General features: G+C 37.9%; 2 protein-coding genes across 2 annotated transcripts; one reads left to right on the top strand and one right to left on the bottom strand.

Moving 5' to 3' along the window:
• The first annotated feature begins 15063 nt into the window (after positions 1-15063).
• LOC141712278 (F-box protein SKP2A) lies at positions 15064-19042 on the top strand. The gene is made up of 5 exons (XM_074515150.1): positions 15064-15217; positions 15867-16157; positions 17162-17510; positions 17590-17731; positions 18475-19042. Exons 2-5 carry the CDS (start codon positions 15907-15909, stop codon positions 18837-18839), a joined length of 1107 nt encoding a protein of 368 aa, XP_074371251.1. The 5' UTR covers positions 15064-15217; positions 15867-15906; the 3' UTR covers positions 18840-19042.
• A 1633-nt stretch (positions 19043-20675) lies between these two features.
• Positions 20676-22962, bottom strand: LOC141710714 (L-type lectin-domain containing receptor kinase S.6-like). Its single transcript, XM_074513252.1, has one exon. The coding sequence runs from the start codon at positions 22879-22881 to the stop codon at positions 20827-20829; it is 2055 nt and encodes a 684-aa protein (XP_074369353.1). The 5' UTR covers positions 22882-22962; the 3' UTR covers positions 20676-20826.
• Positions 22963-23989: the final 1027 nt, after the last annotated feature.

Below are 23989 nucleotides of genomic sequence, written 5' to 3'. Positions count from 1 at the left end.
TGTGCGAATTCGTCTTATGAGCGTCGCGAACTTATAAGATAGCGTGTTAATTCTTAATGAAGTGAAAGTGAATTTAAGGATTTAGAAATTGTCATGCTAACATAGGTTCATGTATTGTTATGCATGATTCGTAGGTAATTTTAACCATCTTACTTTCCTTATTTAATCAAGATAGATAACTTGTGCTTAAACCGTTATGTCGTCAAATTCTATAGACATATAGGGTCTCAATATAATTGGTGCCTATTCAGCTTCTATCTCTTTTGTGGATGTCTGGTTGAATGGTACTCGTGCAACGAAAGTTGGCGTTTATCAGTTTCGTGTTATCTGATTAGTGTCATCACCATTGCATGCTAAGGTTAAGAATAATAAGGCTATTGAATGAAATATTTAATGAAGTTAGATACCTATGTTTTTCATATATATCAATTCAGTCAATCTTATTCTCGTAGTTATAATTGTTAGCGTAATTCTTAGTTATAAACACTCTCAATTTGTTATCGTCTTAGCATTGGATAATAATCATACATTGTTTCTTATGTGCATAAATTAGATAGTTAACCAATACAGTCTATGTGGGAACGAACTAGAAAAGATTCTATACTACTTGCGAACTCGTATACTTGCGTGTATTATTAGCGCGTGTTTAGCGAATAACAAGTTTTTGGCACCGCTGCCGGGGACTGTAGTGTTAATTTATAGTTTATGTGATTTCCATCAGTGGTCGTTAAAGTCATTGACTCGGACATAGTTACTTATTTGTTACTTGTCTGGTTTCAGGTACTCTAGCGAGGGTGTATGCATACGCGTTCGCGTACTCGTAAGAGAACACTGGATAAAGCCGAGGAAGAACTTGTGGTAGTTCGTAGGGAAGTTTTTGAGGAAGAAAAGAAGGTAGAAGAAGAAGAGAAAGTTGAAGAGCCAATTGTAATAGCTATGGGTGATCAAGCAGAAAATCTGAAGGCTTTGATGGACTATTCTAAGTCTAAGATTAATGACATTCAGTCTAGCATCATCAGACCAGCCATCAGGGCTAACACTTTTGAGATCAAGTCAAGCACGATCCAGATGATACAGAACTCAGTTCAGTTTGGGGGTTCTCCTACTGAAAACCCCAACATGCACATCAGGGATTTCATCGAGATCTGCGACACTTTCAAATTTAATGATGTGACTGAAGATGCTATCAAGCTACGACTCTTCCCATTGTCTCTGAGGGACAAGGCTAAGTGCTGGTTACACTCTCTACCAGCAGGGTCTATCATAACTTGGGAAGATCTTGCTCAAAAGTTTCTCACTAAATTCTTCTCCATAGCGAAGACTGCAGCAATCAGGAATGCTCTTACCCAGTTCGCGCAACAAACTGGAGAATCTCTATGTGAGACTTGGCCGCTTGGGATTGATATAAGGAGATGCTAAGGAAGTGTCCACACCATGGCATGCCTGATTGGATGATTATTAACTACTTCTATAATAGATTGGGTCCTACTTCTAGGCCCATGCTTGATGCAGCATCAGGAGGAGCCTTGTGGGCTAAGAGCTACGATGAAGCCTATAAATTTATTGAACTGATGGCTGCTAATGAGTACCAGAATCCTTCCCAGAGACTGACTCAGGGGAAAGTAGCAGGAATTTTGGAGTTGGACACAGCAACTGTTATCGCTGCCCAACTTAAAGCTTTGACAATGAAGGTGGACACTTTGGATAATTATGGAGTTAATCAAATCACTAGTATATGTGAGATTTATGCTGGTGCCCATGAGACTGATCAGTGCGCAATTTCTAGTGAATCAGCTCAGTTCGTGAGCAACTTCCAACGATCGCAATAACCTGTGCCAGCCACCTATCATCCTAACAACCGCAATCATCCTAATTTCAGCTGGAGCAACGCTCAGAATGCGGTTCAACAGCCTTATCAGCAGTATCCAGCTAAGCAGTACAAACCCCCTGATTTTCAGCAACCGCAGTATGCACCAAGACAACAACTTCAGCTGCAACCAGCTAATGAAAAATCTGAATTAGAGGAGTTGAAGCTTATGTGCAAGAGTCAAGCTGTTTCTATCGAGACCTTGGAAAATCAAATTGGGCAAATTGCCAATGCCTTGCTAAATCAGTCAACCTGGTACATTGCCTAGTGACATTGAAGTGTCAGGAAAGAAGGAAGCTAAGGAGCAGGTAAAGACAATCACTTTGAGGTCTGGGAAGGTTGCGAATCCCGAACAAACTCAAGAGTTGACTGAAGAAGCTGGGGCTGAGAAAGAAGAAAAGCAGCAGGATGAAGAAGTGAACCAAGGAAGATTACTGTTGAGCACACTCCGCCTGAGGGTAATACAGGGGAGAAACAGATCTATCCTCCACCGTCTTTTCCTAAGCGGATGTAGAAGAAAAAGTTGGACAAGCAATTTGAGAAGTTTCTGGAGGTGTTCAAGAAACTTCATATCAACATACCTTTCGTTGAAGCTCTCGAGCAGATGCCTAGTTATGCAAAGTTTATGAAAGGTATTCTATCTCGGAAGGTGAAGCTAGATGATTTAGAGACTGTCGCTCTCACGGAGGAATGCAGTATTGTGCTGCAGCAGAAGTTGCCTCCAAAGCTTAAAGATCCAGGAATCTTTACTATTCCATGTACTATTAGAAAAGTGTCTTTTGACAAATGCTTATGTGACTTGGGAGCTAGCATCAATCTGATGCCTTTGTCAATCTTCAAGCAATTGGATTTACCTGATCCCAAACCAACTTATATGACTTTGCAGTTGGCCGGCCGTTCTATTACATATCCGCGAGGTATTGTGGAGGATGTGTTGGTCAAGGTTGATAAACTCATCTTTCCTGTTGATTTTATAATTCTTGATTTTGAGGAGGATAAAAAGATTCCCATAATCTTGGGAAGACCTTTCTTGGCAACTTGACGAACCTTGATCTATGTGCAGAAGGGTGAGCTTACAATGCGAGTGCTGGATCAGGATGTTACTTTTAATGTGTTCAATGCTATGAAATTTCCTATTGATAATGAGGAGTGCTTAAAAGTGGAGTTGGTCAATTTGGTGGTCACATCGGAATTTGATCAATTGCTAAGGTCTGATACCTTAGAAAAAGCCTTATTGGGGAATTCAGACAGTGAAGATGACGAAGGTGAAGAGCAATTGCAGTATTTGAATGCTTCTCCATGGAAAAGGAAGATTGATATGCCTTTCGAATCTCTTGGAATGGAGGAATTGAACAAATCTCATAAACACCTCAAGCCTTCTATTGAGGAACTGTCATCTCTTGAGTTTAAGCCTTTACCTGAGCATTTGAGGTATGCATTTTTAGGTAATGCATCTACTCTGCCTGTTATTATTGCATCTGACCTTTCAGGTAGTGATGAGGAAAATCTTTTTATGTTTATAAGAGAGTTCAAGTCGGCAATTGGATGGACTATAGCAGACATCAAGGGGATCAACCCTTCTTACTGTATGCATAAAATTCTGCTAGAGGATGGTAGCAAGCCACAGTCGAGCAGCAAAGAAGACTTAATCCTATCATGAAGGAGGTAGTGAAGAAGGAAATTCTGAAGTGGCTAGATACAGGGATCATCTATCATATCTCAGACAGTTCACGGGTAAGCCCGGTTCAATGTGTGCGAAAGAAAGGTGGAATTACTGTGGTAGCAAATGAGAAGAGTGAGCTTATTCATACACGGACAGTCACGGGGTGGAGAGTCTGCATGGACTATCGGAAGCTGAACAGAGCCACTAGGAAGGACCATTTTCCATTTCCCTTCATTGATCAGATGCTTGACAGGTTGGCTGGTCATGAGTATTACTATCTTTTGGATGGCTATTCGGGTTACTATCAGATTTGTATCGCTCCAGAAGATCAGGAGAAAACTACCTTCACTTGTCTATTTGGTACTTTCTCCTTCCGACGAGTTTCTTTTGGTCTGTGTGGTGCACCAGCCACATTTTAGAGATGTATGATGGCCATCTTTTCTGACATGATTGGCCAGAATGTGGAGGTGTTCATGGACGACTTCTCAGTCTTTGGAGATTCTTTTGATGAATGCTTGCAGAATCTGGGACACGTTCTCAAGAGGTGTGTTGAGACCAATCTGGTTCTCAATTGGGAGAAATGTCATTTTATGGTGCGTCAAGGCATTATTCTCGGGCACAAGGTTTCTAATAAGGGTCTAGAGGTGGACAAGGCCAAGGTGGGGGGTCATTGAGAATCTTCCTTCACCTATTTCTGTCAAGGGGATTCACAGTTTTCTTGGTCATGCGGGTTTCTACAGGCGTTTCATCAAGGACTTCTCAAAAATTTCAAAACCTTTGTGCAGTTTGTCAGAGAAAGATGTTCCTTTTAAATTCGATGACGAGTGTCTTGCAGCTTTTGAGACATTGAAGAAGAGTTTAATCACGACACATGTCATAACTGCACCTGATTGGAATGAGCCTTTTGAAATGATGTGTGATGCAAGTGACTATGCAGTGGGAGCAGTTCTTGGGCATAAAAAGAACAATATATTTCATGTAGTCTACTACGCTAGTAAGACTCTAAATGGTGCTCAACTGAATTACACTACTACGGAGAAAGAACTATTGGCTATTGTCTACGGTTTTAAGAAATTTTGATCTTATCTACTTGGGACTAAGATGACAATTTTCACTAATCACGCCGCCATTCGATATCTCATCTCAAAGAAGGACTCGAAGCCTAGATTGATTCGATGGGTTCTTTTGCTCCAAGAATTTGAACTAGAGATCAAGGACAGAAAAGGAACTAAAAATCAAGTTGCTGATCATCTCTCGCGTTTAGAGAATCCTAATGCTACTTCTTTGGATACGACATTGATAAATGAGTCTTTTCCCGATGAGCAGTTGTTTCGAGTGCTAGAAGAAGAACCGTGGTTTGCAGATATTGTGAACTATCTTGTGAGTAATATCATGCCTTCCGACTTATCTTATGCTCAAATGAAGAAGTTCCTTCATGAGGTGAAGTGGTATATGTGGGATGAGCCGTTTCTTTTCCGCCAAGGAACTGACCAAATCAACAGTATATGTATTCCTTATAGCCAAACGGGGGGATCTTGCGAGATTGCCACTCAACGACTTATGGAGGACATTATGGTGGAGAAAAGACAGCAGCTCGTGTTCTTCAAGCAGGTTTCTTTCGGCCAACATTATTTAAAGATGTTCATCAGTTCGTTTTGAAATGTGATCGATGTCAACGTGTGGGTTATATGTCTAAAAAGGATGAGATGCCTCTTAATGTGCTTCTCGAGGTCGAGGTCTTCGATGTTTGGGGAATTGACTTCATGGGGCCATATGTCTCATCTTGTAACAATCAGTATATCTTGTTGACAGTTGATTATGTGTCGAAATGGGTTGAAGTTAAGGCGTTTCCAATAAACGATGCGAAAGTGGTGCTTAATTTTCTTCACAAGCAAATATTCACAAGGTTTGGAACTTCAAGAGTCATAATCAATGATGAGGGGTCGCATTTTTGCAATCGCAAGTTCACTGCTATGATGAAAAGGTATAATGTGAATCATCGCTTTGCTGCGGCTTATCATCCTCAGAAAAATAGTCAAGCTGAGGCATCTAACAGAGAGATCAAGCGCATTTTGGAGATAGTGGTATGTCCATCAAGGAATGATTGGTCTTTAAAGCTTGATGAAGTTGTTTGGGCGTATAGAATAGCATATAAGATTCCATTGGGAATGTCGTCTTTTCAGTTGGTGTATGGTAAGGGGTGTCATTCGTATGTGGAGCTCGAGCATAAAGCATATTGGGCTTTGAAGAAGTTAAATCTGGACTTGGATGCAGCTGGAAAGAAGAGGATGCTTCAGTTAAATGAACTTGACGAGTTTCGACTTCAAGCTTATGAAAACAACAAGATGTATAAGGAGAAAGTCAAGAGGTGGCACGATCGGGGTCTAGTGCTCAAGAAATTTGTGCCAGGGCAACAAGTTATTTTATTCAACTCTCGTCTCCGTCTTTTTCTTAGAAAGTTGAAGTCAAGATGGGCAGGGTCGTTCATAATCAAAACTGTGTTTCCACATTGAGCGGTGAAAAGTTTTGAGAATGATCTTGGCCAATCATTCAAGGTAAATGGTCAACGGTTGAAGCATTATTATGGTGACACGGTAAATCGCGAGGTGGTTAGTCCCGTTTTATTATCCACTTGATCTCAAGATTCTACGTCGAGCTAGCGACATAAAAGAAGCGCTTCTTGGGAGACAACCCAAGTTTGTTGTACATTAGTAAGTAGAGGAAGTAAGAAGAAAAGAGAAAATCACAAAAATATCAAAAAAAATGAAAAAAAATCAGGTCTGACTACAAAAGCCTGGCGCGCCCGCGCTGTCCCAGCGCGCGCCCGCGCCATTTACACAGAAACACCGCGTTCCCGTGCTGTTACAGCGCGCGGCCACGCTGGTTTGGCAAAAGTAGCACGCGCCCGTGCCGTCCCAGTTCGCGGCTGCGCTGTGTCCTGATTTTGGAAAAAAAATAAAGGCAGTTTAAGGGGGGCAACGGGAATTTTGTCCCAAAATCAATTCCTAACCGAATTTTACTCCCCCACATCCCATAATTCCCTCTCCAAATCAAACCCATTACTTCCATTATTCCCATAATCAAATCCCACTTATATTCCATATCTAATTCTCTGTTCATCACCTATATATACATACACCACATACACAAACTTCTTCACCAATTCACAAACTCTTAAACACAAATTCTCTCTCAAACACAACTCTTATTCTCTCTAATCAATTTCCATGACACCCAAAAGAACTTAAGTCGATAGCAGCGCCACCGATTCTTCAACTTCGAGTGGTGTGAGGCCCAGATTTTTTACTCCCGAGGCTGAGGAGGAGTACACGAGGCTTCTCGCGAAGCCTATTGCTAAGAAGGGAGGGTTCCTGCCATCTGGGAATGATGGTAAACTTTTGAAGATGATCTTGGAGATGGGTTGGGTTCCTTTTTGCGAGGCACCAGCCGTTGTGCCCATGAGTGTGGTTCGTGAGTTCTCTGTGAATGCCAAGGTCGAGAAGAATGGCTTCACTGTGGTGCGAGGGAGGACGGTGGAGTATAGTGCATAGGCTATCAGGACCGTGATTGAGCAGCCTGCGAGGAAGGTGGGGCAGGATACCTGGAACGATAAGACTCCAGAGGACTTTGATCTGGATCTTATTGTTGCTACTATGTGCCAGCCCGACACACATTGGAAGATCAAGAGGGGCACAACCGCCGAGTATTCTACATTCCTGGCGTCCGACATGAACAGGTTTGCCCGTGCATGGAATGCTTTTATATGTGCTAATATCATGCCATCTTCGCATGTGCATGAGGTTACTGTGGAGCGAGCACGTCTGTTATGGGGCATTCTGCAAGGTGATTATGTAGATTTGGGGATCGTGATATACCAGGGGATTCTGAGGTTCTTGAGGGGGAGAACTACGGGGTCTATTCCGTATGCATCAGTGGTGACAAAGCTGTGTATGGCAGTTGGTGTGCACTGGCCCACACATGAGCAGTTGCAGATTCCGAGTGCTCCGATCGATAGCACTACTTTGGCTACGATGCAGGAATGGGATGGAGGCAAGCTAGATCTGAAGGGGCTTGGGTATTCTTTTGACCACCTACCTGGTGGGAGGCCAGTTGTTGGTCAGGCGAGCAAGACTACATGGAGATCTCAGTTAGGAGATGAAGGAGGACCATCGCAGCAGCAGCAGGAGGCCACAGGAGCGGACATGGGAGCTGGTTTGAGCTCGACGCAGTATAGGCGTCTTGCGAGGAGGATGGATGCGATGCACGACATCCATAGTCGTTTTGCACAAGATCTCACCCAGGCACTTGGGACTGCATTTCGAGCCACCAGAGTTGACATTCAGTGGCCAGTATTTGGTGAAGACTCTGTGTATCCGCCTCCTGACATACCTGACACTCCACCACTTGAGGGTGAGGATTCTGATTCAGAATAGGTATGTCTGATTCCTTACTATTACCTTCACTGAGGACAGTGAATATTTTAAGTTTGGGGGTAGTAGTTGAAGGAATATGTTTTTGTGAGTCTCATATAGTTGCATGATCACGATAGTTTAGTTCATATAGTTTGCATATTTTTCCATATAGTTTATTTATTTATTTATTTTGGTAGTTTTTTGATATTTTGTTCATGTAGTTTCATGCATTTGCATTATAACATGATCCCTTAGATAATTTTTCTGATTGACTTGCGATATTGATGCTAGTGTAGTGATGTCGTATTTAGTGATGTTGAGTCTTATTGGATTGATTTGCGTGCTAGAGACACTTGTATTTCAATAAGTCTTATAGGTTGCTAGAGTGCTATATCATGATCATGGTTTATTTGAATTGTCGAGGTTTAATCGCTTGTTTATATTTAGAATTTAGGTTATTCTCTTAATAATAAAAGACATGGATATTTAAAAATTGGAAAAATTGGATTTCATTGCTAGTTGTGTGGCTAGGTGTCAAATGGCTAGTAGTCGGCTCATATTTTTATGAGTAGTCTAGGGTTGAATGAGATGGAGCGAAACGCACTCATTCAGAAATTGTGAAAAAGAAAAAAAAAAGAAAAAAGAATAAGTGTTATGTATAATTGATCACGAGTGGGCTCTTTAGTACTCGAGTTATTAAGTTCTTAGGGGACTAGGGCTGTCAAAAAAATTTGAAAAATCCGATATTCGCCCGAAAAATCCGTATTCGTATCCGAAATAAAGCGGATATTATCCGTATTCGAATCCGACGATTGTGGATACGGATACGAATATAGGCATATTCGTATCCGATAATATCCAAATCCGAATAAATATATTTTATATTTAAATATTTAAATATTAATATAATTTATATTATATTAAATTTATAGTGTGTTTATGTGTATATATATACATTAAATATCATATTTATACAAATTTTATAGACATATAGCAAAAAATCATTTGAGTTCAACAATTTAAAGATAACGATTATATTGAAAAGAAAAATAAAATTGATCTTTAAAAAATTAAAATAATTAAATCACTTTATCTCTTATTTTAATTATTCAAAATGAATTTTTATTTTTTACTATATTTTTTCATTTTTTATAATTTTTAATATAAAATAAAAAAATCTGATTGAAAATCGGATTCGGATACGGAGAGTATCCGTCCGATCTGGATTCAGATATTATTCTTTAAATATTTCCGGATTCGGATACGGATTTTCGAATTCGGATTCAGATCCGGATATAGGCAGATCCGTATCTGAAATATCTGTTTGACAGTCCTATAGGGGACTTTGTGCCTAGTGACCTAAGGCTTTTATGGTCTGGGATCCGCTAACCTAACGCTCGCTACATGGGTACTATTGTATAAGTCTTTTGTGGACCTCACTCATTGCACGATCAAATAAGTATATTTGTGTTATTTTGTAGTGAATAAAAACATGACTCCGTATAAAACTCCAATATAAGAATTGAAGTGTTATAAGTTATTTTGAGTCTAGCTTTTTATTTTATTTATAACCTTGCGATTGCCTTGATGAGTAGTGAGTCATGATTATTGATCTAGTTGTGATGGTATATCTGTAAGTTGATTTGTATGATTTGATTGATCTTCATGCGAATAACCGCATTTGTTGATATGTTGCTTGTTGATTGGTTGAGTTATTCTATTGGGGATCGTTGCATTCATATAGTTGCATTCATGCATTTTTGTTTCTTGTTCTTTGTGTCTGTTTATGCTAGAGGACCATCGATTCAAGTTTTGGGGTATGTTGAGTGGCAATTATGACACTTTATTATGCTCTAATAAGTTTTGAATTGGTGTATTTCTACTCAAGTTGTTATGTGTTTTAATGTGTTTTCTAGTGTCTTTGCATTTCAGGCACTATTCAGGTAATCAGGTGAATTAGCATTGTTTTGGTGCTAATTTAGTGTCCAGGTGGTGTTGGAATAAAAGCTCGTGGAAAACCGGCTCGAAGCAGCAAGTTTTAAGAAGAAATCTGAGTTTTTCCCAGAAGGAGGGCGCGTCCGCACTGTGATAGTGCGCGGCCGCACCGGGGTTCCAGAAATACAGCACGCCCGCGCTCTGATAGCGCGCGGCCGCGCCGAGGCCGAATTTCAGAATCCTGTTTCTATTACAATTTTAAAAGGGAAGCTTCCAGATTGTTGAGGGCTGCTATATATATTCATACTAGGACGTTTTTAATAGATAACAAGTCAGAGACGGACCAGAGCGCAAGGAGAAGACGACAAGACACCTTTAGCACAATTCAACAAAGGCGAAGACGATCTAGTTTATTCTTGTGAATCTTTGTTTTGAGTTGTAATTTGGATTCTTGTTTCTTATTTTGCTGAACCTATACTCTTGTTTGTACTTGATTTTATTTATTCGTATAAAGACTACGTTTGTTATATCATGTTTTCATCGGAACCCACGTTGATGATGAGTCTGATTATGGGCTAATCGTTATCGTGGGGTTATAGCGGATTTATTTATGGATTTCTTTAGTTAAATTGTTTGATGCCTTAGTATGTGGTGATTGTATGATATCCTAGTATTGGTTGTGCGTATTCGTCTTATGAGCGTCGCGAACTTATAAGATAGCGTGTTAATTCTTAATGAAGCGAAAGTGAATTTAAGGATTTAGAACTTGCCATGTTAGCATAGGTTCATGTATTGTTATGCATGATTCATGGGTAATTTTAACCATCTTACTTGCCCTATGTAATCAAGATAGATAACCTGTGCTTAAACCGTTATGTTGTCAAATTCTATAGACATATAGGGTCTCAATATAATTGGTGTCTATTCAACTTTTATCTCTTTTATGGATGTCTGGTATAATAGTACTCGTGCAACGAAAGTTGGCGTTTATCAATTTCGTGTTATCTGATTAGTGTCATCACCATTGCATGCTAAGGTTAAGAATAATAAGGCTATTGAATGAAGTATTTTATGAAGTTAGAATCCTATATTCGTCATATATATCAATTCAGTCAATCTTATTCTCATAGTTATAATTGTTAGCGTAATTCTTAGTTATAAACACTCTCAATTTGTTATCGTCTTAGCATTGGATAATAACCATACATTGTTGCTTATGTGCATAAATTAGATAGTTAACAAATACAGTCTCTGTGGGAATGAACTAGAAAAGATTCTATACTACTTGCGAACTCGTATACTTGCGTGTATTATTAGCGTGTGTTTAGCGACTAACAGTAGGGCGCGCCCTAGTCAAGAGGAATGCATAACGTGGCTTGTTTGGATGAACGATTGTATCCTCGCTCAGGACAAGGCAAAGGGTTTGTCCTCGCTTCGGGCTTGTCCTCGTTCCAGGCTTGTCCTCGTTCAGGACAAGGCAAAGGGCTTGTCCTCGCTTCGGGCTTGTCCTCGCTGCGGGCTTGTCCTCGCTGCGGGCTTGTCCTCATTTCGGGCCTGTCCTCGCTCAGGACAAGGCAAAGAGCTTGTCCTCGCTCTGGGCTTGTCCTCGCCCAGGATAAGGAAAAGGGCTTGTCCTCGCTTCGGGCTTGTCATCGTTTCGGGCTTGTCCTCGTTTCGGGCTTGTCCTCGCTCCGGGCTTGTCCTCACTCCGGGCTTGTCCTCGTTTTGGGCTTGTCCTCGCTCAGGACAAGATAAAGGGCTTGTCCTCGCTTCGTGCTTGTCCTCGCTTCGGGATTGTCCTCGCTCCGGGCTTGTCCTCACTCCGGGCTTGTCTTCGTTCCGGGTTTGTCCTTGCTCAGGACAAGGTAAAGGGCTTGTCCTCGCTTCGGGCTTGTCCTCGCTCCGGGCTTGTCCTCACTCAGGACGACGCAATAAGCTTATCCTCACCTGGGACAAAGAAAACAAGAACAACCTCGTGACAAGGCAATGATGGAAGGAGCAATGGATGATTATTTGTGCTAACGTATTTGTTGCAGGTACTCTTTGAAGAATTCCCTCCTTGAGATGGTCAAGGAGGGGGATGTCCGTGAAAAGCTTGAAGGCCTCCAGGGGTATGCCTTATGATTGAAGGCCTCCTCTTGTATTCAACGGGTGTCCTCATTGGGGATGCGGGATTAACTTTAGTGTGTGCTTTGGGAGCTCTGTTCTTGTATTCAACGGGTGTCCTCGTTGGAGAACTTTGGAGTCATCCTACACTTTGCACCCAAAGCTTGGGATCACCTGTCATGTTATCTGGTGGGTTATCCTCATTCGGGGGATAGGGACACGTCCAGCATTTGGGGTGAACCGTGGCTATACCTGCGTTCGTAAATCACGGGAGATAGCTGTAGCGGAGTGTTATCCTTGTGCAGCGAGATGCATTATCCGTGAAGTCCTACGATTACGGACGAGCCCTGGGCCTTCGCGGTTGGGCCTCGTAGTTGGACATTCCTAAAGCTAGCGGAAAATGGATTTTGGATGGGCTTCTACCGGGTTTAGGAATAAGAAGTCTAAGCCCGTTAGATTTCTTGTTCCCCAAGAACTACGTCAGGCTTGATCCCTATATAAAGGGTACGTAGGCACATTGAGAGGGATAAGAAGTTGAGAGCTGATAAGGGAGCCACCACTTACTCTGATCAATCTCAGTCTAAAACAACCACAAACCACCACACACCGCTTGATTTTCCGGCGAAGAACCACCGTCATAGATCTTAATTTCGGCGAGAAATCTCAAACTTTGTTGTTACCAGATTCCTCCGTCAACAGGGCATGAGTCGCATGTGATTACAATCGAAATACATCTCTATATTAAATAAAAGACTTGATCCCTATAAATAAACGTACATCGTCGCCATTTAGAGAGTGATTTAAAAATCATATTCAATTAACATATTTTCAAAAAAAATCTCAAAATTTTAATTGTGATTGTACTTACGTCTGCATAGTAGAGATGTTCAAAGAATCCAAAACCTGAAATCAGATCTTGAAAAAACCCCGAAAAGCCTGATCCGGAAAAAAGCCCGGCCGGGTTCGGCCCGGCCCGCGGGCCTTAAATGGGCCTCCTTTTTCTCGAAAATTCAACTCGGCCCGGTTCGGCCCGGCCCGTGGGCCTTAAATGGGCCTCCTTTTTTCTCGAAAATCTAGCCCGACCCGAAGCCCGAAAAGCCCGGATTTAAAAAAAAGTCAGGATAAAAACTCGGTTCGGCCCGAATAAAAACCTAGGCTTTTTGAAAAACCCGATTAAAAAACCGATTTTTTTATATAAAATTTGAAAACATACAATACTTTTTATGATTTTTAAAATATTATATTATAATATTAGAAGCAATTTAAGTATATTTGATCATTTATATATTATATTAAAAAATAATTATTTATTTCAGTGTCTAAACTACTCTATATGATATACCAAGATATTTTTTGTCTAGTATTTAAACTACTCATAATTCTAGTTATAAAATATTAAAATATTTTTATAATATGTAAATAAAAAGCCCTGATAAAGCCCGGTTCGGCCCGCGGGCCTAGAACGGGCCTTATATTTATTGGGAAGCCCGGCTCGGCCCGACCCGATTTTTTAAAAAGCCCGGGCCGATCCGTTTTTCAAAAAAACCTTGTTTTTTAAAATCCGGATAATGCCCTTCCCGATGAGCTTTTTGTACATCTTTACAGTATAGACTCTTACATTGAATAGTTTCGGATCAATCTATTAATTTTTTTTAAAGCTTATATTAAGAAAAAAGGAAAGAATACCAAAAAAAAAATTGTTCTGATAAAAAGGAAAGATATTTTTAAACCTTATATTAATTTTATTTAAAATTTATTACTTGATTTTAGTGACTTTACTTTTTCATTGAAATTTTTAGCACACATCATGTTAAAAATTTCTATCCTTTATAATAACATTCTAATTTCGATAATATTAATTTGAAGATATCAAACCACTTGATAATAAAGTTTACAATGCTTAAATAAATATATATTTTCATATTTAATTACATATATTGGAGTAAATAAATTAATTTAAATGATACCCAATGTTTTCAACTTATATAAAAATCATGAACGTAAAGTTATTATGCCTTTTTAAAAGAAGTTGGAAATATCATAAAACAAAAGAACAACTAATTGATAAAAATACGAAATAAGATTAAGTTCGCCTATTCTTAATCCGGGTTTTAAGTCAGTAATTTTACAATATAAGAAAAGAAAAAAGATACAATAAGTCTTAATTTATAAGCTCGATCTCTATTGTTCCTTGATGACTCTACAAGTAATAATTCGAGCTAATTCCTTAAATACAAAGGTAAATACTCACAAGATTGTATACAAACAAATTGTATATCAAAAGATCCTGACGAAAAGAATAGTATTTCAAAGAAAGTATCAGTAGACTGTAGGAATATGTAATTCATTTTCTCCGAAAGAATCCTATGACATTTAAATACTTATTTTTTTTTCTAAAAACGAATATATTGTGTTTGTAGCTGAAAAGTAATACATATTCATTTTTGCAATATATTGCGTATGTAGCTAAAACAAGAGATGTCAGCAAGCCGCAAAAATAGAAAAAAGGATGAGTAATAAATAAATTAATTAAAAAAGGAATATTACATACCTTTTGTAAAATAAAATATTGTATTAAACTTATTTACGTAAAAATAATAAGTAATATTAATTGAAAATCGGAAATCGGGGAATATCGATCAACCTATCGATTTGAGATTAATTGAAAACCGTGAATTAATCTGAAGGATTAATTGGAGTAAAAATCGGACGTATTATAATATTAAATTATATTTAATATATTATTATGATTATATTAGTTATTTATTAATAAATATATATTTATTATATTACAATTTTTATAAATATTTATATTTAAATTAATAAAATATTTTAATTTAAATAAATAATTATATATATTTCAATAAAAAAATTCGTAAGAAGTAATAGAATTTCAAAAATTAAATCGGTCGAATAATTTGATGGGAATTAACTGGGGATTAATAGATTGAATGGAGAATTTTTGGATTAGTGATTGAGAGATAAAAAAGGAAAAAGATATTAGAGTCCCACAAAATGTCTGAGTCATACTAAATGCCACGTGGCGTCATAACGTCGCCTAAATGCTCTTTCTGGACTGTACGCTTCTCTCTCTTGGTCTTAACACACAATAATACACACACACGCACGCACAACAAAAAATAGTTGTAATTTTGTAATAATAAAAGAGGGAGAAGCAAGCTCACAAACACAAAGACTCTCATCCTTCTTCATAATCTTCATCCGATCAATACGGTAATTTCATCATCCATCTTTCTCTTTTCACCTCACACGCACACACACACTTCTGCTCTGTTTCTGAATTCATTTTTGTGTGTTAGTGTACCTGTGATTAGGCTTCATGGGTTTTTGTTTTTTTTTATTAAAGATTAATACCCAGTTGCTCAATTTCTTTTCTTTTACTTGTGTGTTCTTGTTTTGTTTTTTTTTTTGATTAAATTTGTGTGTTCTTGTTTTGTGTGTTGTGTGTGTGTGTTCTTTTTTTATCTTTTGGAGCTGGAGTTTGTTTGTTAGGGGCTTATGTATGCAAAGTTTTAATCTTTTATTTAGCAAAACAAAAAAGTTCTAATCTTTAGGAGTAATTTGTTTTTCTTCTAATTTTTTGAGGCCAGGTTTTTTTGTCAAGGGTTTATGTATGTAAATTTTAATTTTACACACACACACATGTTTCATGTGTGCTAGTAAACTTTTTTTTTGGTTATATAAGGTGGGGTTTGTTTGTTGATGATGTTTGTTTGTAAATTGTGATGACTTTCTTTTAAAACTTTATGTTGATGATACATGTATGCCCTTTTTGTTCTATGTTCTTTAGTTAATTTTTTTTATCAATTGTGTTGGATACAGAAATTTATTTGTTTAGTGTATAACTTTTTATTATTTACAGAATCGAGAACTGAATTTGGGGATACTAGAAGAAGGTTGAAATGGTAGAAAGTGGACTAAAGAGTGAAACTTTGGACCATAGTTTTCAGAAGCTGATGGTTGTTGCTGGTTGCGGCGGTGGCATGAAAATGGGTGGTGGTGGAGTGATCACTGAATGGAAAGACATTCCGATGGAGCTTCTGCTGCGAATTGTGTCACTCGTTGATGATCGCTCAGTGATTGTTGCCTCTGGTGTATGTACCGGTTGGAGAGATGGTATTTGTTGGGGTCTTACTCGGCTTTCCCTTTCCTGGTATTTCTCAAGCAGCATGCTTTATTTTCATTTACTGATTTTGATCATGTTGGTGTTCTTATTTTAGGGTATAGATAGGCTGTTAATGTTGTTATTCTTGGCTCTTCATTTTTTTGGGTGTCTTGCTAATGGGCTTTACTGATGCTAATATGTTTCTTTTGACCCTGTAGATTTTGGTGGTTTGGTTGTTTGAAATTGGACAACCTTATTTTCTGTCTACAGACTTTGAGTTATCAATCTGTTTCAGCCATGTGAACAATTGATCTATCTTAACTTATTCATTATATTTTGTGTCTGGTCCGTTTACTACTAAAAATATTCTTTCTTCATCCAAAAAATACAAATGTATCGGTCATTGCTCTTTGCGTTCTTTTATCTATATAGAAGAACAAAGTTGAGCAATGTGTCTGTTATTTGTTTGGTACTGGAGGCTTAGACTCGGAGAAAAAGATTATATAGGAATTCTTCTGCTCCAAAGCAGCTATTTGATATCAAATAGTAATCATATATCTGTCATGTGCACTCCTATTATCGCTAGATAAGATTAGTGGTTATCTCTTGTATTTTTTCTATTATCTATCTGATCTGTATCTTCTGGTTTTCCTTTTGTAAAAGATGAATAAAGCAGAAGCTTATTTTTGGTCTAAATAGTTAAATACTTTTCTTCACTTGATTTGGTTTCAGAAATATTGCAAACCTCAAGATGAATAGTTTAAGAATCCTGTTGACATCACCACTGCTTAACTATGTGCTGTTTTTTCTTTATCTTATAGTCTCATACTTGTGTATATAAGTAAAATTTGAGGGGCTATTAAACTGTCTTATAATGATATGCACACACACATGAAAATATAAGTAAAACATGAGAACAATTTCTCTTCCTTTTTCTGATCAAATAATTTTCACAGCGTGGTCGTGAACTTTATGTTTTCCTTGTACATCCATTTATATTGAATTTTTAATTTCCATTATGATTTGATGTTATATCTTATTCTCTTTGGAAGGTGCAAGAAGAACATGAATAACTTGGTGCTCTCTCTCAGTCCAAAATTCTCAAAGCTGCAAGTTCTAGTTCTGCGCCAAGATAAATCACAGCTGCAGGATAATGCCGTTCAGACTATTGCAAACTATTGTCATGATCTGCAGGATCTCGACCTTAGCAAGAGTTTCAAACTCACTGATCGTTCCTTGTATGCCTTGGCTATTGGTTGTCCTAATCTTACAAAGCTCAACATCAGTGGGTGCTCGGCATTTAGTGATACTGCCCTCGCATATTTGAGTGGTTTCTGCAGAAAAATAAAAACCTTAAACCTTTGTGGATGCACAAAAGCTGCATCTGACTCGGCTTTAAAGGTAGGTCAAAGTCAAGACTTGTTGTAGTTCAGTGCTTTACATTATGTAGGTTTCTATTAACTTTTACTACTATGCACAGGCCATCGGATACAATTGTACTCAACTGCAGTATCTGAATCTGGGATGGTGTGAGAATGTCGGCGACATCGGTGTGATGAGTTTAGCTTATGGATGTCCCGACCTAAGAATATTTGACCTGTGTGGTTGTGTTCTTATAACAGGTATAGTAAGAGAAGCTTTTTAATATCCCTCGGTTTTCATTTTCTACTTGGATGTACCAAATCTCTCTGTGGTTCATGAGGCTTTTAATATATCTGTTTAGTAATTTATAATCTGGATTATTCTCATGATCCATAAAAGCTTTGGTAGCTTAAAATAATCATCTGTATTCATGAAAAATGATCAAAAAGTAAGATTTTAAAGAGTTGAGAGTGCTCGGTTTCACAATTACTTTTGGTCGAATCACGAGGTGAGGATTGGCATCAGGGTTGTGTAGCTTTTTACATTCCAGTTGTCTTGACAATGTAGTATATCTTACCATCGTATTCTGGTAACTCCTTGGCATGTAGAACATGCATTTGCATATGCTTGAGTATTGGTTGGCTTAATTTTATGACTTGCTCAGGATTGATAAGGTTGCCACGAGTAAGTCAGTTTGGTATCATATGTGCTGTGGAAAAACTCACCACATATTGTAATTATATTCAAATGAGAAAGCGGATGACATTGTTGCATGTGCTATGGAGAAACTCACCATATATTGTTATAAGATTCCAAGTGGAAAAAGTGGATAACATTGGTATCTGCTTGGTCTATAAATTAAGTGCTAATACCGTGTAATTTACCTGTGATACTTATTAAAAAATATTGTTACTTTGTACTTTCCTTCCATTCAATGTGCTTGAAATAATCTTCACTTCTAGAGACTATTCATCTAATTTGTCTCTTTGTTACGTCATTGCAGATGCGAGTGTTGTTGCTTTGGCAAACAATTGCCTTCATCTGCAGTCTCTCGGTCTTTACTATTGCCAAAATATCACAGATAGAGCTATATATGCTCTGGCTCACAGTCGAGTGAAGAACAAACAAAGTGTATGGGAATCTGTGAAAAACAGGTACGAGGAAGAAGGGCTTAAAAATCTGAACATCAGTCAGTGCACAGCTCTTACTCCTCCGGCTGTACAAGCGTTGTGCGACTCCTGTCCAGCACTTCATACATGCCCAGGAAGACATTCGTTGATCATAAGTGGCTGTCTGAACTTAACGTCCGTGCACTGTGCTTGTGCTGTTCAAGCTCATCGTACAACCAATAATGTTCAAGCCCACTAAGCAAAAAACGAGGTAAAAGTTTTCTGTTTCCAGCTCAGGGCGGGCTGGTGGTAGCTCGGGGTGTAGGAAGGTGAAATAATGGTGCATGGATTTTGAATGTTCCCGTAGTCTAACTGTAATATGGACATTTTATTATCGACCAATGTGTTAAAGGTCTTGGAATTCTGCATGATTTGCTTATAGCTTATGTTTTTCGTTGTGCTTGTGCTTGTGTGGTGAACTGTTTTTTCACAACATAGTTCTAAAAAGAAATATGAACAATGGAGGCTAGGACGGGGGAGCACTGTTCTGATCCAGATTGCACTGGATTGTTTATATTTATGGAGCCATTGTGCTCCCTAACAATTTGATTTATGAGTAGTGAAAGAGATAACAGAGGGATTAAATAGAGACTGGTAACCAAACTTTCTGCATAAAACCTGTATCGGTGTCTTGTAATTTATTCTCGTTGGATTGGACTGAATTGGATGGGAGTTGCTTGAACAAGGGTCATGAAAGTGATTTAATCTGGACTGAATAGAATGACCAGATTGGATTCATGTTCTGAATTTGAAACCAAAGACGGATCGTGACTGTATATAACCTTTGATGCCGTAGCCAAGCCTCTAATTGGGCTCCAGGATAGGATTTTGCTAAATTTCTACAGGAAATTGTTATGTTCATCTGTTCGTACAGCACGCAAAAATTTAACATGCTGTATAGCCAAACTGATTCCAGAACTGTGCCCCTAATATTGCAAGACATATAGTTTGTATCAATAATCAAACATAAGCGACCAAATTATATATAGATAAAGATTAAAAAAAACACCTGAATATAGGATACGTAAACACCATTGCTTTCCATTTGATGTAAATTTATCATCACCCATTTTCACTATAGTTGCATGAACGACTTTGCAAATACCAGCGTATTCATACTCCACAGCCAGATGATTAAATTTGACGTAACAGGACAATCCTCCTGTAGGCCGTGCTTTATTTGATTATATTTGATGATACAAGACAGGGTGGCTTGGTTTTATATTGTCACCTGCTGTTCCGTACAAATTTAGTAATCGTAAAAGTGCTCGTGACATTCACAGGCGAAGAGAAAGTAAATGAACATTTCCATACAAATTCACTGGCAACTCCAAGAGTTTGGTCCAAATTTGAACCGAACTTCGGTCCAAATTTGAACCTAACCCCTCTCCACCTCCAACAGTTTAGTGTAAATTTCGGTCCAAATTTCAAAATGTTTATTTAATTATTTTAAGGTTTTATAATAATAAATATATTATTTTTGTATGATGTAAGATATTATCTTTATATTATATAATTATTATTAATTACTTGTTTTATTTTAAAATTGTTAATAAATGAATAATTGAATCCAAGAAAAGTAATGATATTTATTTAATTACGTTTAAATATTTTTTAATTTAAATTATTATTTAAATAAATAATAATAATATCCTAATATCGGTTAATTGCATTTATAAATACCCGAAATCAAAAGTTTATGTAATAAACTAAAAGAAATATATTAAAAATTATTATTTTAATCTCGGTCCAAATTATCGGTCCAAATTTGGACCTTTAGGCCACTGTTGGAATTTACTGGCAAAGCACCAACAGGGAGTCCTGGATTATTTTCTGTCTATCAGACTATCACTATATATCATTAGTGAACTAACATGGTGTTTCAAGTCATAAATCGAAATCCAATATCCTTTCATGTTAGGTACTAGTTTATAAATATGCAAATGTACTTTAACCATTGCAAGAGTAATTTGCAGAAATCAGAACTCAGAAGCAAAACTGGTCTATGCAACATACAATCTTCTACACTGTCGTGTCAAGCTAGCAACAATGTACTATATTATGAAGTCAAATGCAACAACTGTATTATCTAACGAACAATAGGGGAAGATTGTACAGCATGTTCAAGCAGCTTATGCAGTTCTTTAAGGCACAATTATGTCTTGACTCAGCAAACGTGTTTACAACTAATTCCTACTTAAATGAGTTCTAGGAGTTGACCATGGTGTGCCATCCAACTTATCACTAAACTGAATCATGTCTTCAGAATTATCAGACAAAGCCCTTATCCTCACAGATGGCTTCTTAGCAGGCAGCTTAGGTACTGGCGCCTCGCCCTTTAGCATTCGAGCTGCTTCTTTCATTGTAGGTCGCTTCTCAGAATTCGGGTGCACACAAGACAGCCCTACCAAAAACATCCTCTCCATCTCTACCCTATTAAAGCGCCCTATCAGTGCAGGATCACTACCAGCCATTAAGAGCCCCTTTTCCCATAAATCCCATACCCAATCAGCCAATACAGTCCTGTCATCATTAACAGGCTTCTTCCCTGTTGCCACCTCCAGAGCCACCACACCAAAGCTGTACACGTCTGTCTTTACAGATGGAATGCCTGAGTAAACATACTCGGGAGCAAGATAACCCATAGTTCCGGCTGGCAGAGTGGCGTCTCTTGCCTTGCAACTATGCTCGTAGACTTCTGCCAGTCCGAAATCTCCAAGCTTGGCATTGAACTCAGCATCAAGCATTACATTACAAGTCTTCAAATCTCTATGAATTATCTGTTTCTCACATTCCTCGTGCAGATATACAAGTGCGGAAGCAATGCCAAGAACTATATTTACCCTTCGCTCCCAGGAAAGGTGTTTAGTGGCTCGTGTACGCGAATGTAAAATTCTGTCAAGGCTTCCATTAGGCATGTATTCATAAACTAGCATCAGCTCATTCCTCTCACAACACCATCCTAGCAGCTGAACTAAGTTCTTATGCCTTCGACATCCCACCATTGTCCCAAATTCATTAGTAAACCGATTATACATAGTACTAGTTCTTTTTACCCCACTAAACCTCTTAATCGCCACAGTTCCACAAGAGGGTAAAAATCCTTCATAAACAACTGCTGATGCTCCTTCACCAATAATTTTCTTGCGGTTAAATCCTTTTGTAGCCGATCTAACTTCAGTCAGTGACAACCGTTTAGGTACTTGATGTGCCTCAACTCTACTAACTTTATTACTTTCACTGCATTGTTTAGCAACAACTCTTTTCCTCTTCCTCAACAAAAGAAATCCAGTAACAAACATGACAATCAACACCGATCCACCCAAGCCAAGGGCCAAACCTATTACGCTATTCTGCCTACGAAGATGATCCGAGCCATCATTTCCAGTAACAGTACTACTAGAATCCCCCGGAAAACATATCAAACACTCTTCCACCTCTTCTGTAAACGTATCAACCAACATTGTGGAAGCCACAAAACCCGAAGTCCAAAATCGCCACTCATCAACACTATGAATAGCAGAACCTCTACCATTAGATGCCGAAAAACCAACATACATAAATTCCTTAAAACTCTTAGAAATATCAATTCTACAAACAAGCAAAGGACTCAAAGGCTTCAAAAACTCCGAATAGCCAACCCAAACACGAATCGTTTTCTCCTGATCCTTATACTCAATCCAAGCAGTCAATCTCCTCCCACCCTTCAAATCAATCCCTTTAGCCAAAGAATCAACAGAAGCAACAGAAACAACAGAATTCAAATCAACACTCACATGATTCCCATTCAAATCACCAAGACTTTTATCAAAACTAGTATCAAACTCAACAGCAAGAAAAGAATCATCAGAATCAGACTCAGGAAGACCCATGTAACCATTAAAAAGACTCATAGAATCAGTACCAGAACTAATCAAGAACACAAGGCCATCACCAAAAGAACAATAAGGAGAAGAAGGGGCAATAGTAAATGAGAATTTACAAGAAAAAGAAGCAATAGAATTAGTAGAAAAATCAAGAAACCTTAAAGGGTAATGATAAAAAGCTCTACCAACACTAGAAGAAGAGAAAGAGTGAGGAGGGAGACAAGTGAGTTCTTGAGTAAGACTAATGGAGGTGTTCTTGAAATGCGCATCACCAAAAAGAGTGAAATTTTTTGTGGTCATGCAAAAAGATGGGCTGGTGCTGAAAATCAACAAGATGAAAAAAACCCACAAACGTTTCGTTATTTGGGAATGCATCTTCTTGGATTCAAGAATTGAGGGTTTGATAAGTGGGTGAATTTGCAGAACAAGAGACTTCTTAAGAGGGGTCAGAGTGTATTTTTTGTCTTGTTATTCTTTGAAGTCACAAACAGAGAGGAGATACATATGAATGTAAAAAATTTGCCGCCAAATTGCTAAAAAAGTCCACTCGAACCCGTTCTTTAAAAACCCGATTCTTTAAAGTCCGAATTAGACCTTGGCAAACAGGCATTTTGCACCAAAGTGTTTTTCTTAATCCCGTAAGGGGCGTTTAGTTCACAAGACTGTATGGATCATTTAATTCACAAGACGGGATGAGTTTAGACCAAGAAATCGGTTAAGCTGACACGAGATTTAGGAATGATTCTGATATTGGATGTGTTTGGTATTGCTGTTGCAGACAGCAACAGCAGCTTTTCGCTGAAAAGCATTTAAAAAATTGTTTGGTAAAATTTAGAAGCTGATTTTCGGAAAAGTGTTTTTGGCCTAAGAGCTGATGTTAGAGAAAAAAGTCCTCCCATACTTTTAAAAAAAGCCGCTTTTCAGCTGTTGCGGGAAACAGATGCTGATTTCACCATCAAACCTTACCAAAAGCATCATTATTTTTAATTTTTTGCATCAAAACATATACGTATCAAAAAAATTACCAAACAGTAATCTGATTTTTACAACAGCATTTTTTTCAGCAGCACTTTTTTTAACAGCACAACAATTTTTAACAGAAATCCCAAACAGAGCCATTGTCTGTTTGAGCTTTGTTTAATTCAAATTTTTTTGAATAATTGATTGAGTCAAATTTTTATATATTACATATGTCGAATTTAAGTTCTTATACAACTTCTTATAGGAGAATCTCGATAAATGAATATTCGATAAACGAATAATTTCGTCAAATTAATAATTTTTTCCAGTCACAGCATGATAGAGACATATTTTTAACCTCGATAAATGAATAATCTCATTAATTGAATAAAATTTTCCGGTACCAAACACATTCATTTATCGAGATTTAACTGTAACAAAAATAAATAAATATAAGTGATTAAACAATTTTAGTTTTAAACTTCAATATTAATTTAATTTTTTTATAAACAAATTGTTATGG

The sequence above is a fragment of the Apium graveolens genome, chromosome 3 (genome assembly GCF_009905375.1).
Source record: "Apium graveolens cultivar Ventura chromosome 3, ASM990537v1, whole genome shotgun sequence".
NCBI classification, from domain to species: Eukaryota; Viridiplantae; Streptophyta; class Magnoliopsida; order Apiales; family Apiaceae; genus Apium; species Apium graveolens.
Note: the sequence above shows the minus strand (reverse complement) of the source record. Positions and strands in the feature narration are given on the sequence as shown.